Raw genomic sequence first — 15,184 nt, forward strand, 5'->3', positions numbered from 1 at the left:
AATTTTTGTATTTTTAGTAGAGATGGGGGTTTCACCATGTTGGCCAGGCTGGTCTCGAACTCCTGACCTCTGGTGATCCACCCGCCTCGGTTTCTCAAAGTGCTGGATTAAAGGCATGACCCACCGCGCCCAGCAATGCATGGTTTTTATTTTTCATTTCTCCTTGTTCTCCTCCTTCGTTCTGGCTTTTTTTATTTTTCAAGTTGTACTGTGTACCTTAGGGAAGAAGTATCCAAAATAGTCAAGTGCTTCTATTTAACAATAAGAAGTAAAATTGTTGTGAGGACCAGCTCCCACTGCTTCTGATTTTACTAGGTTGGTGCAATGACTCTTTTTTTTTTGGGGGGGGGGGGACAGTCTCACTCTGTCACCCAGGTTAGAACATAGTGGCACGATCTCAGCTCACTGCAGCCTCGCCTCCCGGGTTCAAGCAATTCTCCTGCCTCAGCCTCCCAAGTAGCTGGATTACAAGTGCTTGCCACCATGCCTGGCTAATTTTTGTATTTTCAGTAGAGATGGGGTTTCCCCATGTTGGCCAGACTGGTCTTGAACTCTTGACCTCAAGTGATTCACCTGCCTCAGGGTCCCAAAATGCTGGGATTACAGGCCTGAGCCACCGCACCCAGCCGCCATGACTCTTAATGGTAAAAACCACAATTACGTTTGCACCAACCTAATACATGTTGTTTGTGTTTATCAGTCTCTGGTATCTCTCCCCATCTTACCTTTCCTATCTGCCTCCTCTTCTCTTCGCTTCTTACAGGGTTGTGTGTGTGTGGGCAGCGGCGGCATTCTGATTGAATAAGAATCCGATAATACCAAGGAAATTTTTTTAAAAACACTTTAATGAAAGAGAGCCAACATTGCGTGAAGGTTGAGATTTTTTTTTTTTTAAAGCAAAGAATAAGGAAAAGGCTAATCAGTATTTTCTGTTCTTAGTTCAATGCTAGTCAGGGAGGCTGTCAGTAGTCGGTCTGTTGATTTGTAGCGTTAAGCAAAAGATGACCGTGCTTCCATGGAAGTCGGGATGGGACCAGCCAATAGCTGATTTCCCATGAGAGCTGTGAACACTTTACTGATTACCTGCTCACTCTGAAACAAGTCCTGAAGCAGCAAACAGTTTTACACCAAATGAGTCCTCTTTTAATTTCTTAAAACAACCTTTTCTATAGTCATTCCCTTTTACAAGGTCATTGCTGTAGCTCACTACTTACCAACTGCCTTTGGCTCCATGATGTGCAATACGTGTAGTTTCGAGTTTGTTCCTTTGCTTCTGTCGCCGAATGTTTTAAATGTATTAACCACAAAACGGAGTTGGAGGAACTTGGATTTTATGAGATGCTGTACCCTGTCTCCCCCAACCTCCCAGCACACAGACACACACCCACATGACTTGTGTGAATTTGGGAGATTTTTTCCAGTAAATACGACTTGCAATGGAGATTGTTAGGCATAGCTCGAGATGGATGATAAGGGGCCCTGAATCAAGGTGAGCATCCCCCCACCTCCATGCGCTTGCATTCTGTGTGGGCAAGAGGGCCTGCCCTGAAAGGGTCTTCTGTCCTATCAAGGAGCCTATGGTTTCAAGACTTAAACGTCTTTGTTGGGACTTGCTTGGAAGAGGGGCCTGTGTTGCCACCTTGGAAAGAAAGTTTCTCTGTCCTTTCAGCTGGGGGTGGAGGGAGGGCTGTGGAAGGGGCTTGCTGGCAGTTGAGTTCCACCAATGTTTTCTCAAGCTGAGACTGAGCCCCATTCATCCTCCTGCCCGTGTGTGGCTCCGGCACCCCAGATGGGGCCAGCCCAGCAGCCTGAAGTCCGCATTTAGAACTTGATCCCCTCCTATAACGATTACATTTTAGTAAGTAAAATAAAAATGCTTCAGAAAAAAAAAAGAAAGGAAGAAAGAGCGGAACAATACTTGTTTTATTTAACGACCAGAACTTTTTGACAGCACCCCCCTTCCTTGCAGGATATGAGAATGCCTGGTCCACTGCAGCCCATCCCCAGGGACCTCGAGGCAGAATTCAGCTGGAGGGGGCGCAGGGGGAGGGGGGATTCTAATGTAAACAGTGACCCTGAAGTCCTGGAGCCGGTTCCCCTTTCTTTCCCCGGCCTCCCCTTCTGTCTTGCTGCCCGGCCTCCAGCCCCCCACCTCCAGACAAACACAGAACACTGGGCAACTTCAGGTTCAGGCAGGGGAGGAATAAAGGTGCTTTGTGAAAGGAAGGAAAACATTTCCTGGGGGAGGTGAGGGCTCGGGGCATGAATGTGCCCTCAGTCTGGGTGGACGCTGCACACCCAGGAGGGAGGTGGCGGGGGACGCCGAGGTGGAGGGAGGAGGGCCGGGCCCCAGCCAGGAAGCTCTGGGCGTGGGCAGGGCTTGTGGGAATGATTTCATTGGAAAGGCCTGCGATATTTTTTCCCCTCCCGTGTGTGGTTCTTGGAGAAAGTTGGAGGTGGTGGTGATTTCAGTCGCCTTGGCCGCCTCGAGCCAGAGCTGAGCAGAGGCCCTGGGCCGAGCCTGCTTCCCGGGCCTTCCTGCCCTGCCCGGCCACTCCCGGCCGCCGCCACCCTGGCACACCTTCCCTGACGCACCTCCTCCTCCCCGGCACTCTTCCTTTTTCAAAACTCACTTGGGCTCTCCATGTGCAGGGTTCTTTTTTGGTTTTTCCGTAAAAAAAAAAAACAAAACAAAAAACAAAGACTTTTGAGAGGCACAGATGCCACCTAAAGTGCCACTGCATTCCCTGCAAAGCGCTCAAATGTGGAAGCCAGTCGTTGGTTTTTTTATTTTTTATCGATTGATAGATTTTTTCACCCGTGGCTTTTTGTAACCTCTGTGTTCTGCTGTGTCTCTTGTGTTTAGTCTTCGAGTGCTTCGACTGACCATGATCCCCTGGGCCCCCTCCCGCCTGGCTGGGGTAAGTACTGAGTTCTCTTCCCGGCCCTTGGCCTTCCGTCAGCCACAGTGCTCTGCCCTCTCCTCCCGCGTGCCTTCCTTCCCCGTTCCTGTCCGTCTGTTTTCCATCTCTTCCCTCTCCAGCACACTCTCTGGGCATGCCCTGCCAGAGCAATTACAGGTGATGGAGCTGGGAGGCAGGGAAAGGAACCGAGCTCCACTGAAGCACTGTAGCGTCCACCCACGATCGCTAGAGGAGCGTGACCCTGAGAAAGACGTCCCCGAGCAGCTGGGGGACTGTTGTGTTTTGGGCTCTAGTTTCAAGGTGTCTACTCCTGAGTCCATGCTACCACTAAGCTATTTTGACACTGTCTAACTCCGAAATGGATTTGTTTCAGGTCTGTGACCATATGGTTGGAACGATCCACCTTAACAAATCTTCCTTTGCAGCTGAGATGTTGGAGGACTTCGGTCTAATTTTGACTAATAGAAGCCACCTTTTAAGTTCTGACATAGCTGTGAAAGAGGCCAGAGGGAAGCAGATACGAGTTGAATGCCAGGTAGTGACTCTGGAAACACATCACTGCTAGTTAATAACGCCATGTAGATTTCATCTCGCCCTTGGGAGCTGCCTCTTACCTCTCCCAAGCCCTTGATGTGATTTGGTGACAATGAATTAAGGGATGGGCATCCATGAGTTAGGAGAGATTAGGCTTCACGGCTATTCTAGGAAGGAGTACCCATGCAAAAAGGGTCATTGGAGATGATGAAGCTCAGCGCATTTTATAGAGAGAGCGGGGCAGCATTTCATTTGATCTTGTAAGAGTTACTGGGAGTGGAAGAAGGCAGTTTCTGTGGGAACCAGCATGTGTTGAGTTTAATTTATTGGCTAGACCAGCAGAAGATGGTCAATGTTGGTTTGGTGGTGTTCACAGTTGGTACGAAGCTGGGAGGGGGTGCGCTTGACAGCACGGATGGCAGGGTGCATCCTGGGAAGTGGACAGTGATAGGATGAGCATCTGCTGCCTGGAAACGTGCAGCTTTGGAGCTGGATCTTCTCGGTGCAGGCTCTTCCGCTCTTGGGTAGTCAATTAAGAGGTTGTGTCAACCGCCTTGTACCTACAGAGTACCAGTTAGTGAAAGGGCACTGCAGTCCAGAGTGCAAGAAGGACCTTCTGGTCCTTCTGGTGGGAATTATCATTTAATGAAGCTTCCACACATTTGTTACCTTTCATCTGGGGAATCCCTTATGCACATAGCTGCCCCACATGGCTCCTTGAGCCAAATAAAGGTCACTGGTATCTCAGAGATTGGCAGCAAGTCCAACGTGAGAGGGTAAAACTCTGAAGACCCCGCCTCATCAGTAGGCAGGGGAAAGTACGTCAGATTAGACAAGAATCTGTAATGGTGTTTGGTAGCCAGTGGCCTAGAAGCAGGGACCTGGAGTGTGTTTTAGGCTCTGTAGAGGTAGGTGGTTAGCCCAGCCAAGCGAGTTTTCATACCAGTTCTGCTGAGTGATGGTCACCAGGTAAGCATGGCTGATGGAGACTTGAACAGCTGTCAATTGCTGAGTGTGGAAATACTTGAGATAGGAACACAGGAGCCGTGGTCAGAGTCAGTGTGGTTAATGAGCAATCAGAATAAAACCCACAAAACTGTCATAGTCCAAAATTAAGAGGAAGAACATTCTGGCTAAAGGCCAGGGCACCTTCCGAATCATAGATCCTTGGAGACCTGTGTTGGCTGCCCCAGGGCTGTGGCAGGAGCTACCTCTCCAGGGCTTGCTGAGAATGAACAGAAAGAACAGCCAGACCAAGTGAGAATGGCACTGATCGGCAGCTTGCTGTCCGAGCCTGCTGATGTCCCTCTCTACTATCCCAGAAGAGACCCCACATCTTCCCCAGACTCTGCTCTGGGACTCAGGACACCTTGGGTTTAGATCTGCATCTGCCCTCAGCAGCCCTGACCCTGACCCTGTGGTTGAATACGTTTGAGTCCATTTGCTCCTATAATGAGGTCGAGCCAGGTGCTCCTTTAAGGTATTTTCCAGGCCCCCGACTGAAACTGAATGCGGGGAGGTGGTCAGCTGGCCTTGGGAGGCCTCCATCCAGCAGCAGTGCCAGCAATGACGACACAGGCCTCAGGCCCGCTGTGGTTAGCCTTGGTTTTGACCCTTAACAGGGCGTACTTGAAGGATCTAGTTCAAAGCAGTGGCTTCTGGGCTGGGAGCAGCCCCATCCCCTGGAAACCCGTTGGGAACCCTTCTTTCTGTGTGTTCTGAGGTGGTGGTAGCTCCGTAACAGTTCTGGGCACCTCCTGTTCTTTCTTTCCTTTTGTCTTTTTAAAATTTATTTTTTGTTTATAAAATAGAGGTGAAGTCTCACCACGTTGCCCAGGCTGGTCTCCAACTCCTGGGCGCAAGCGATCCTCCTGCCTCAGCCTCTCAAAGTGCTGGGATGACAGGTGTGAGACACTGTACCCAGCCTGTCTTTATTTTTATTTTATTTATTTGTTTTTCCCAGCTTTACTGAGATGTGATTGACAAATAACGTCTGTTTGTAAAATTTCAGTCGAGTCATAAATACTAGGTAAGGCAGCGAGTTGGAGGGATACTGAGACTGTGGGCTGGTGTTGGGAGCACTGTACCCCAAGTCTTGGTAGGGCGTGGGGAGGGGGATGGTGCTCTTCCCTGTTCTGCTCCTTTTTCAGCTTTCGGCTTCCCTTTAGGTTCTGGAACTGATGATTTTCATTTCTTTAATGTTGTCCTGTCATTGTAAAAGGAGAGCCATTAGCATCATTTATTTTCAGGAGAGAAACAGATTTGAAGGCTCAGGAACTTCCTGGGAAAGGTCACCTGTTTGGGGCCAAGAGCTTTGCCCCCTGTTCCCCGCTCCCGTCTACCTGGAGTTGGGAGTTTATGCCTTTCAATCCCTCTTAAGGTCCAGGATCACCACCTAGGGTTAGGTCTGTCCCTGGAGCCCAGACTCCCACCTTGGGGACCCCAGAGCCCTCATCAGTGTATCAGTAGGCAAGAGATTGTTCAGAGCAGAGGAAAAGTATATTTGTGCCCCAGCCCCACTCCACGAACACTCCCCTATCTCAAAGCACAGACTTAGGTATAAGAACAGGATGAGCAGGCCAGGCATGCTGGCTTATTACCTATAATCTCAGTACTTTGGGAGGCTGAGGCGGGAGGATCACCTGAGGCTGGGAGTTCAAGACCAGCCAGGACAACATCAAGAGACCCTGTCTTTATATAAAAAAGAAAGGCTGGGCGCAGTGGCTTGCGCCTGTAATCCTAACATTTTGGGAGGCTGAGGCAGGTGGATCACTTGAGGTCAGGAATTCGAGAACAGCCTGGCCAACATGGTGAAACCGTCTCTTAAAAAAAAAAAAAAAAAAAGATACATATCTAAGAACAGGCTGTGCAGTGTAAGTGTCCACAGCCCCAGGTATTATTTACTTGCTCATGAGCAAGAAAGAGGTGTGCTGGGACATGAGAGTTTTAGAACAAGACTTAGCCTGTAAGCGGGAGAAGAGAGAGAACTTGGAGGCTACAGGGCTGCAGGGTGCAGAACACTGATCAGAGAGGTGTGAGGGAAATGCAGCCACCTCATAAGGACCATGCCCTGTGGGACAGAGGTGCCCAGGTCAGCCGCATGCAGTGCAGAGGGTCCCAGGACCAGGGACCTGCCATGAGGGACTTGGGTGGGGGGCCTGGCTTGGTGGGGACTGCCCAGCTTCTGTGCTGCACACAGCTGGAAGCAATTATGCCTCTGGTTTGAGCTGTGCTGCTCCCTCTGGGGCGCCACACCACCCCCTCCCTCCAGCAAACCAACCAACCAAAGAAGTCCTTCATCTCGACTTGGAAATGTGTCACCCTCCTCCATCCCCCAACAAGGAGGGACCCTCTGTGTCCTTTTCCCAGTGACAAGTGTGAGGGAGCCCGGCTTTGGCTGGTTCAACTTCTCTAACAGGCTGGCAACAGGGAGAGAAACTCAGACCCAGCACCCAGGGGTTGGGAGCCACAGGGAAAGGATAGCGGCTCGCGGTCTTTGAATCTGATGGTTCTCTCTTTCTTCTCATGTGGCAGAGAAGAGACAGGACAATGGACGGGTGTATTACGTGAACCATAACACTCGCACGACCCAGTGGGAGGACCCCCGGACCCAGGGGTGAGGACATGGGCTGGGAGTGGGGCTGGGCTGGGCTGGGTCTCTGTGCAGCTCCAGCATTGGGTAGGTAGCTTTGGACTGCATTGTCCCAGAGGGCTGATGTCAGGGACCTGTAGCCACACACAAGTGTCTTGAGACTGTCACGGTACAGATACGCTGTTGGCCTGATGAGAGCTTAAAAGTGGTTTCTTAAATAGACCTTCCTGGTGGATGGAGGGCGGCCGGCTGGCAGGTGTTGCTGGTCTCTGTACGGATTGTGCAGGCTGCTGATAATTGGATTGCAAAATGGTTGATGGTACCCTGGTCTCCCAACACCCCAAGTGAAGTGGGGCTGGGACACGAGGTATTTCAGGATTGCTGGTGACCATTCAGTCCCATGCTGTCCCTGCAGGGCTGGGTTTTTGGCCATGGGATAATAAATGACCTCTCTGTGCTGCAGAACTGTCCTCACAACTTGGGTCATACATGTCCTCAAGGCCCCTCATGGGCTCTGCAGAGACAAAGCCACACTTTGAGGACCCAGCCTCCAACCACCAAGGCCCAGAAGGTGGGGCCAGCCCTTTACCCCTTTCTTCCCATGTTTCCAGGATGATCCAGGAACCAGCTCTGCCCCCAGGATGGGAGATGAAATACACCAGCGAGGGGGTGCGATACTTTGTGGACCACAATACCCGCACCACCACCTTTAAGGACCCTCGCCCAGGGTTTGAGTCGGGGTAAGGACTTTGTGCAGGTAGCAGCAGCGTCCAGGAACACACCCCTGGGCTATCCTTGCTCTGGCTCCGGCTCCGGCTCCGGCTCCGGCTCCGGCTCCGGGAGGCCCACTTCGGGTGGCCCCTGTGGTGTGTTCTGTTGCCCTTACTGCCCTCTAGTGGCCAATGTTGATGTCCTGTTAAAGGGGATGGGAGGATAGCTTGATCCCGGGAGTTTGAGACCAGCCTGGACAACATTCCTGCCTTTACAAGAATAAAAAGGATTAACCAGGCTGAGCAAGATGGCCAGACCCCATCTCTGCAAAAAAATTTAAAAATTAGCTGGATATGGTGGTGCACGCCTGTAGTCCCAGATACCTGGGAGGCTGAGGCAGGAGGGTCTCAAGCTCAGGAATTTGAGGCGGCAGTGAGCTACGATGGCACCACTGCACTGCAGCTCAGGTGACAGAGTGAGACCCTATTTCTAAAAAATAATAATAAATTGGCCGGGCACAGTGGCTCACGCCTGTAATCCCAACACTTTGGGAGGCCAGGGTAGGCAGATTACGAGGTCAAGAAATTCAGACAGTCTTGGCCAACATGGTGAAACCTGTCTCTACTCAAAATACAAAAATTAGCTGGGTGTGGTGGCACATGCCTGTAGTCCCAGCTACACAGGAGGCTGAGGCAGGAGAATCGCTTGAACCCAGGAAGTAGAGGCTGCAGTGAGCCTAGATCATGCCACTGCAGTCCCGCCTGGTGACAGAGTGAGACTCGGTCTCCAAAAAAATTAAGAAATAATAATAAAATTAAAATTGGCTCAGTATGGTAGCACTCCTGTAGTCCTAGCTACTTGGAAGGCTGAGGGAGAGGATCGCTTAAGATCAGGAATTTGAGCCTGCAGTGAGCCATGATCACACCGCTGTACTGCAGCCTGGATAACCGAGCAAGACGCTGTCTCTAGGAAATAAATAAATAAATAAATAAATAAACAAACAAATAAGATGGGATGGGGAGGAAGGGACTATCCTGTTTATACAGAGTAACAACAGTGTTGTTTCTCTAAAAGCAAGAGGTCTGGCTTTATTTCTAGCTTTATTTATTCTTCAAGGATCTTAATGACAGTCACTTCCTCACCTTACATTACTCATCTTTAAATTAACATAGCACCAGCTTTCCTTAGGGCTGACCAAGACAAGTTGTTCATTTTCTGAGAAATCGCATGAACCTCTGAACACCTTTGCTCTTCCCAGGACGAAGCAAGGTTCCCCTGGTGCTTATGACCGAAGTTTTCGGTGGAAGTATCACCAGTTCCGTTTCCTCTGCCATGTGAGTTCTGGGACTGGGGCTCCTGTGGCAGTTGGGGTTATTGAGTTGTTTCAGTCTGAGTTCCTGGCACAGCTGCAGGTATTGGAACATTTGTGTCTTAGGTGGGGGCAAGACAGCTGCCTAACTCCGAGCTGGCTGTCTCTAGGAAGCCAGTTTTCATTCCTAAGGGACACGCTCTCCCCTCCTGCTTCAGAAGGCTGGGGGATGCCTGTTCATACAGACAAGAGAACAGATATGATCACTTGAGGCTCCATTTGAAGTTTTTCTTTTCTTTTCAGTCAAATGCCCTACCCAGCCACGTGAAGATCAGTGTTTCCAGGCAGACGCTTTTCGAAGATTCCTTCCAACAGGTTAGAGAATGGTCATGGTGCCTGACACCCTCAAGGGCAGGCCGACGCCCTCCTCCCAGCACCCTGTCTCCTATCGCATGGCCCATTAAACCCACACTGTAGACTTTCCAGGGCACGGGTCTTGGTGACTGTGTCTGCTGGAGAGTAGGCCTTAGAGTTCCCTGTCCCTCCCACCCCTGCCTGCCATGGAAGGGAGAGTGGCAGGCCGGCCCCATGTTCTGTCTTCCCAGATCATGAACATGAAACCCTATGACCTGCGCCGCCGGCTCTACATCATCATGCGTGGCGAGGAGGGCCTGGACTATGGGGGCATCGCCAGGTGAGCTCGAGCGCCCCAGAAGGCTGCCCTGTGCCCCGCTTCCCTAGGCTACGGTGTCCATGGCTGGAAAGCTGCCTGCCCCCTGCCTACATTCCCTCCCAAAGCTCTCCTGCGTCTTCAGGAGTGGGCACAGTGTGGCACTCAAACTCCGTGAATCCATGTGGCCAGTCCCAATGGGCCTGGAGCAGGGGTCTGGGATTCCCCCGTTGGTCTGGGCGTTAAGCCTTTAGTTACTGGATCATGAGAAGATAGAGGACTCCTGGGAGGAGTGAGAGCTCAGTACAGTGGCCCTGTTATCTACCAGCGTGCCATGTTTCTGTACTTCAAGAACCAGGCCAGCAGCATCTGGGCAGTGGTTGAATACCGGGGCTGTGTGGTCGTCCATTAGAGTTGACCTTGCTCCCCTCCTCTTGAGGCAGCCAGGGCCGGTGAAGTCGGGCGTCCCTGTGTGGATAAGCTGTCATGATCCACAGAGCCTTCAGCAGGGCTCTGCTGCATGGCATGTGCCTAGGGTCAGTAAAACTGGAACAGCTTATGTCACCCTAAAAAGAGTTCACAGCAGCTGGGCGTGATGGCTTACGCCTGTAATCCCAGCACTTTGGGAGGTCAGGGTGAGCGGATCACGAGGTCAGGAGTTCCGGACCAGCCTGGCCAACATGGTGAAACCCCGTCTCTACTAAAAATACAAAAATTAGCTGGGCATGGTGGCACATACCTGTAATCCCAGCTACTCGGAAGGCTGAGGCAGGAGAATCGCTTGAACCTGGGAGGTGGAAGTTGCAGTGAGCCGAGACCATGCCATTGCACTCCAGCCTGGGGGACAGAGCGAGACTCTGCCTTGGGAAAAAACAAAAAAAGTCCAAAGTATTGTCTTGCCTTCACCCTGGTCCACCCGCAAAAGTTAACAGCCCTCTGGGAAGTGCTGCCTTGGACAACAGGGCAGAAGGGCCTCGGCAGAGGGAGCACCTTGGCCTGCGGTGACTTCTCCGCTCACAACCTCTCCCTGTGTGGCCATGTCTTCTCTCTTGGTGTCGGGTTAACTTACTCCTGGTCCTCTGCTCAGTGGTGGCGTTGCCTTCTGCGCTGGCCCTGTGGATGGATTGTTCCTTTTTTCCGTGGTGACCTCCTCTCCAGGCTCTGCTTGGTGGGCTTCTGGTGTGGCCGCGCCCTGTGTGTGTCTCTCTCTGTGTCCTGCCAGTGGTTTTACCCTATGGTAGGTTACGTCATGCTGTTCTACCACAGGGTAGAACCACGGACAGGATACCGGGGCACCCTCTGCGTCGAAGGACTCCTCGTCTGCCCAGCCACAAACAGCCCAGCGGCCGGGGACTGGCCCCCTTGGGATGTCCCCTGGCTGGTTTAGCTCAAGCCCGAAACGACTCTGAATTCATGCTTGAGGCTCACACCCAGGGCGTGGGTGTTGGTTCAGATGAATGCGTGGAAGTGTGGGCACGGGTGTGGTGTGGGGGGTCTGGAGGTGAAGGGAGGGCAAAGTGCAAGAGAAGTGAGATGCTGTGGCATGGCTGGTGGGAGTGAGGCTTCTAATCGGAAGACAGTACGGATGACATTTTCATGGATCGGGATTGGGAATGTGGTGCTGTGTATTTATGTTATGTTGCCCATCCAGGTAGAATGGAAACCGGGTTGTTGCTATTCAAACAGAACCTTTGCAGAAAGATTATTGTAATAAACATGCATCGTGTCCTTGTGCAGTGCACAGCCTATGCAGCTGAGCATGGTGACCCAGGGTACAAGGACCCACTTTACCATTAGACACTCTGGATGTTGTGATGTAAAGTCTTGGAACACATCACCTGGGAGCCGACAGGCACATGTTTTCCTGAACCTCATCCTCAAATGCACTTGCCACCCTGGTTCACCATAGGTCTCAGCCTGCCCTGTTCACTGATCAGCTGTTCATATAGGTTAGTCCAGGCACTTGTCACGGGCTGGACTCCCTGGGACACATGTCCCCAGACTACCTGAGACACAGTGGCGGAGAGTCACAGCTCCTGTGCAGATGTGCACGAAGGGACCCGTTATTGTTGTCTTCTCTTTCTCTTCCCTCACAGAGAGTGGTTTTTCCTCCTGTCTCACGAGGTGCTCAACCCTATGTATTGTTTATTTGAATATGCCGGGAAGAATAATTACTGCCTGCAGATCAACCCCGCCTCCTCCATCAACCCGGACCACCTCACGTACTTCCGCTTTATCGGCAGATTCATCGCCATGGTAAGGGGGCCCCAGGGGAATCTGCTCTAACTCTGAGACCCCCAGGAAGGGGCAGCATTGGAGGAGGCCCTGGGCCTGTTCACCAGGAGGCAACGTGGCATGAATAGCAGCTCCTGTGGACTGGCGTGCCCTCTCTGATCCCCACCCTTCACCCCCACAGAACTCGTAACCTAAAAATGCAGAAAGCTCCAGGCGCAGTGGCGCGTGCCTGTAGTCCCAGCTACTCGGGAGGCTGAGGCTGGAGGATGGCTTGAGCCCAGGAGTTCTGGGATGTAGTGCGCTATGCCGATCGGGTGTCCACACTAAGTTCGGCATCAATATGGTGACCTGCTGGGAGCTGGGGACCACCAGGTTGCCTAAGGAGTGTTGAACCGGCCTAGGTCAGAAATGGAGCAGGTCACAACTCCCGTGCTGATCAGTGGTGGGATCGCGCCTGTGAATAGCCACTGCACTCCAGCCTGGGCAACATAGTGAGACTCTGTCTCTAAAAATAGAATGCAAAAAGCTAGAGAGAGCTCTGGAGAAACCAGAGCTTTCTCAGTGGCTGCCATATAGGTAGTGAAGTTTCCATGTTGTTTGTATAGGACTTGTCGAGAGGAAGCCAGGGTCTTGGGACCACAGACTTGACTGAACATTAAATGTGTGCTCTGTTGACGGCCTTGGGATGACAGGGCTGAGTGAAACCATAACTGCCCACCTGCTGCCTGTCTCTGGGAGGTGACACTGTCTCGGCATTTGAGAATGTCCCACGGAGACACTAAGACTTCTGGAAGGGCATTTGGAATCAATGCTAGCTTAGAACGAAACCCTGGCAGACCGGCTGGTGCAGGGTGTAGGGACATCTGTTGAAATGTGGGCCACTTCTGGGGAGGGGCGTCACAGCATCGCATCTTGTTTAACTGGAAAGAGGGACATGGTGTGAATATGGAAAGGGAGGTCCTGCCACATGCCCTCTGTTGAGGGTCTTGGGAGTGTGAGAACCTGGATTGAAAAGTGGGGCCCATGGGAGCCACAGCTCGGGAGCTACATTCGTAGCTTGAGATGTTTCAATTCTCACTTTCCTTTGACTCTTCCCCTGCCTTCCTGAGCGTCCCGCCTGGCTCCCCTGTTACAAGGACCCAAGCTCTCCAGGAGCCTGTGACTAAATATGGCCCTTCCCATCGTCTAGGAGTTCTTGGCCAAGGTGCTGGGCTGTGGAAGTGGGCACATTCTTCCCAGGTTCAGAGACCCGCCTGGCCCAGCAGCCAACAGGACAGACCGGTAAAACCCTAGACTATTACTCACCATTGGCCGCCAGCTCTCGCCGTCAGCGGTGTCTGCATTATTTTTGGCTGTCATTGCCACCCGCCCTGAGCGCCAGTGAGTCAGGGCTGCTGCCACCTGGAGCTGTTTGGAGCAAGCCTTTACTGTGAGCGCGGGGCAGATCTTTGCTAGCCTGGGGCCAGCCGGCCAGTGCACGGGGCAGCTAAGGGCCCGGACATGGGTACCCGCGCCGGCTGGCTCCGCCCAGTCCCTGAGCTCTGCAGGGCACGGTGGGGGCCATCTGCAGATACAAGTCAGGACAAAGGTGTCGTTTACTCCCCAGGCCCTCCCGCTGTGCCACTGAGGCAGCTGCTGCTGCGATTCTGTCAGGGAAGGAAGGCGGGTGGCTGTAGTGGGGTTTGATGTGGAGCATCTAAGAGCCGGTCTGGTGGTGCCCAGGGAAGCCAAAGCTCTGTGCTGTGCCTCTTCCTTCCCAGGCGCTGTACCATGGAAAGTTCATTGACACGGGCTTCACCCTCCCTTTCTACAAGCGGATGCTCAACAAGAGACCAACCCTGAAAGACCTGGAGTCCATCGACCCCGAGTTCTACAACTCCATTGTCTGGATCAAGTGAGCTCCCTGCCCTCGCCCCCTCCCTCACCCCACTGCACTGATAGGAGGGACGTCTCTGGGCAGGGAGTAGGTGCTAATGGCCTGGATTTTTTTCTGCCAGAGTGGCCCCTGAACTCTCATGCAGCTTTTATAAGAGTTTGTGGAGAGAAATGCCCTCTGGGTCCTCTGTGGACAGTTCTAGAATCCTCTCCTTGAGTCAGGGAGCTGTCCCTTGTCACTCTTCCAGATTCTAGGCCACCTGTGAACCCTTGGTGTCCCACGGGCAACAAAGTGGGACCCAGAAAAGACCCCGCCACGATAGACATCTCCCTGCTTGGTCTCCTGTGCCCCCAGAGAGAACAACCTGGAAGAGTGTGGCCTGGAGCTGTACTTCATCCAGGACATGGAAATCCTGGGCAAGGTGACAACCCACGAGCTGAAGGAGGGCGGCGAGAGCATCCGGGTTACGGAAGAGAACAAGGAAGAGTACATCATGTGAGTCTCAGGTGCTGGGAAACTCTGCTCCAGGGGTGGCGGGAGACCTAGCGGGTTGCAGAGAAAGATGGGCCTCCACCCTGTGGCCCATGGGTCACTGTGGATCCAGGACCCTGCCATTTGCATCTGCCTCGATGGTGGCTGCTGGCGGCCAGTCACATGATGGCATGAGCTGGGGGAGCCAGAGCTGAGGTCCTAGTTACCAGCTCCAAGCTGTGCTTTTTCACCACGTGGAAGATGTCAAGCCTGCTGGGCAGAATTTCTTTGAAGTCACATCAAGCTGAGCTGTCTGCATCTTTCTCCGGGCAGAAAGGATCTCCGTGGCCTGCGTGCCTAGACCCACTGTCTCCCGTGTGCCTGTTCCTCAGGCCTCTTGCTTTAGGCTCCATGCTTCCATACCTCTGAGGTTCAGTCAGTGCTGGGTACTGGGGGCAGGAGCAGGAGGAGGTGGGTGGTGAGGATGGTTTCAAAGACTCAGGTGTCTGCAGGTCACTGTGAGGTCCTCAGGGCCGTACCCTGGGGCCTCCAGCAGGCTCAGTCTGGGTGTGCGAAGTCAGTTCTGCTGATCCGGTGGTCCTGTGTAGGTCCAGGCCACACAGCCTGGCTGGGAACCGCCCCCGAGCCGTGAGTCTCAGGCCCCACTCATGGCTGGTCTTTGGTCTCAGGCTGCTGACTGACTGGCGTTTCACCCGAGGCGTGGAAGAGCAGACCAAAGCCTTCCTAGATGGCTTCAATGAGGTGGCCCCACTGGAGTGGCTGCGCTACTTTGACGAGAAAGAGCTGGAGGTAAGTGTCTGAGGTTGCTGGGACCCTGAGCCCCTGCTTCTGGGGCGATCCT

The 15,184-nt window shown here is 52.7% G+C and overlaps 1 protein-coding gene across 5 annotated transcripts in view; it reads left to right on the top strand.

Moving 5' to 3' along the window:
- Positions 1-15,184, top strand: part of WWP2 (WW domain containing E3 ubiquitin protein ligase 2) — a 172,642-nt gene that overhangs the window by 153,035 nt on the left and 4,423 nt on the right. For 4 of the 5 annotated variants that reach the window (XM_032284332.1, XM_032284334.1, XM_032284333.1 and 1 more), the window contains 10 exons: positions 2,867-2,921; positions 6,993-7,074; positions 7,662-7,790; positions 9,020-9,095; positions 9,374-9,445; positions 9,676-9,764; positions 11,837-11,996; positions 13,736-13,869; positions 14,206-14,346; positions 15,012-15,132. In XM_032284332.1, the coding sequence (XP_032140223.1) occupies positions 2,867-2,921; positions 6,993-7,074; positions 7,662-7,790; positions 9,020-9,095; positions 9,374-9,445; positions 9,676-9,764; positions 11,837-11,996; positions 13,736-13,869; positions 14,206-14,346; positions 15,012-15,132 (1,059 nt within the window). Of the gene's footprint in view, positions 1-2,866; positions 2,922-6,897; positions 6,917-6,992; positions 7,075-7,661; positions 7,791-9,019; positions 9,096-9,373; positions 9,446-9,675; positions 9,765-11,836; positions 11,997-13,735; positions 13,870-14,205; positions 14,347-15,011; positions 15,133-15,184 lie in introns of those variants that run through there. The other variant, XM_032284336.1, reaches the window with a different exon arrangement.

The sequence above is a fragment of the Sapajus apella genome, unplaced genomic scaffold (assembly GCF_009761245.1).
Source record: "Sapajus apella isolate SASKATOON/1434 unplaced genomic scaffold, GSC_monkey_1.0 scaffold15, whole genome shotgun sequence".
Lineage (NCBI taxonomy): Eukaryota > Metazoa > Chordata > Mammalia > Primates > Cebidae > Sapajus > Sapajus apella.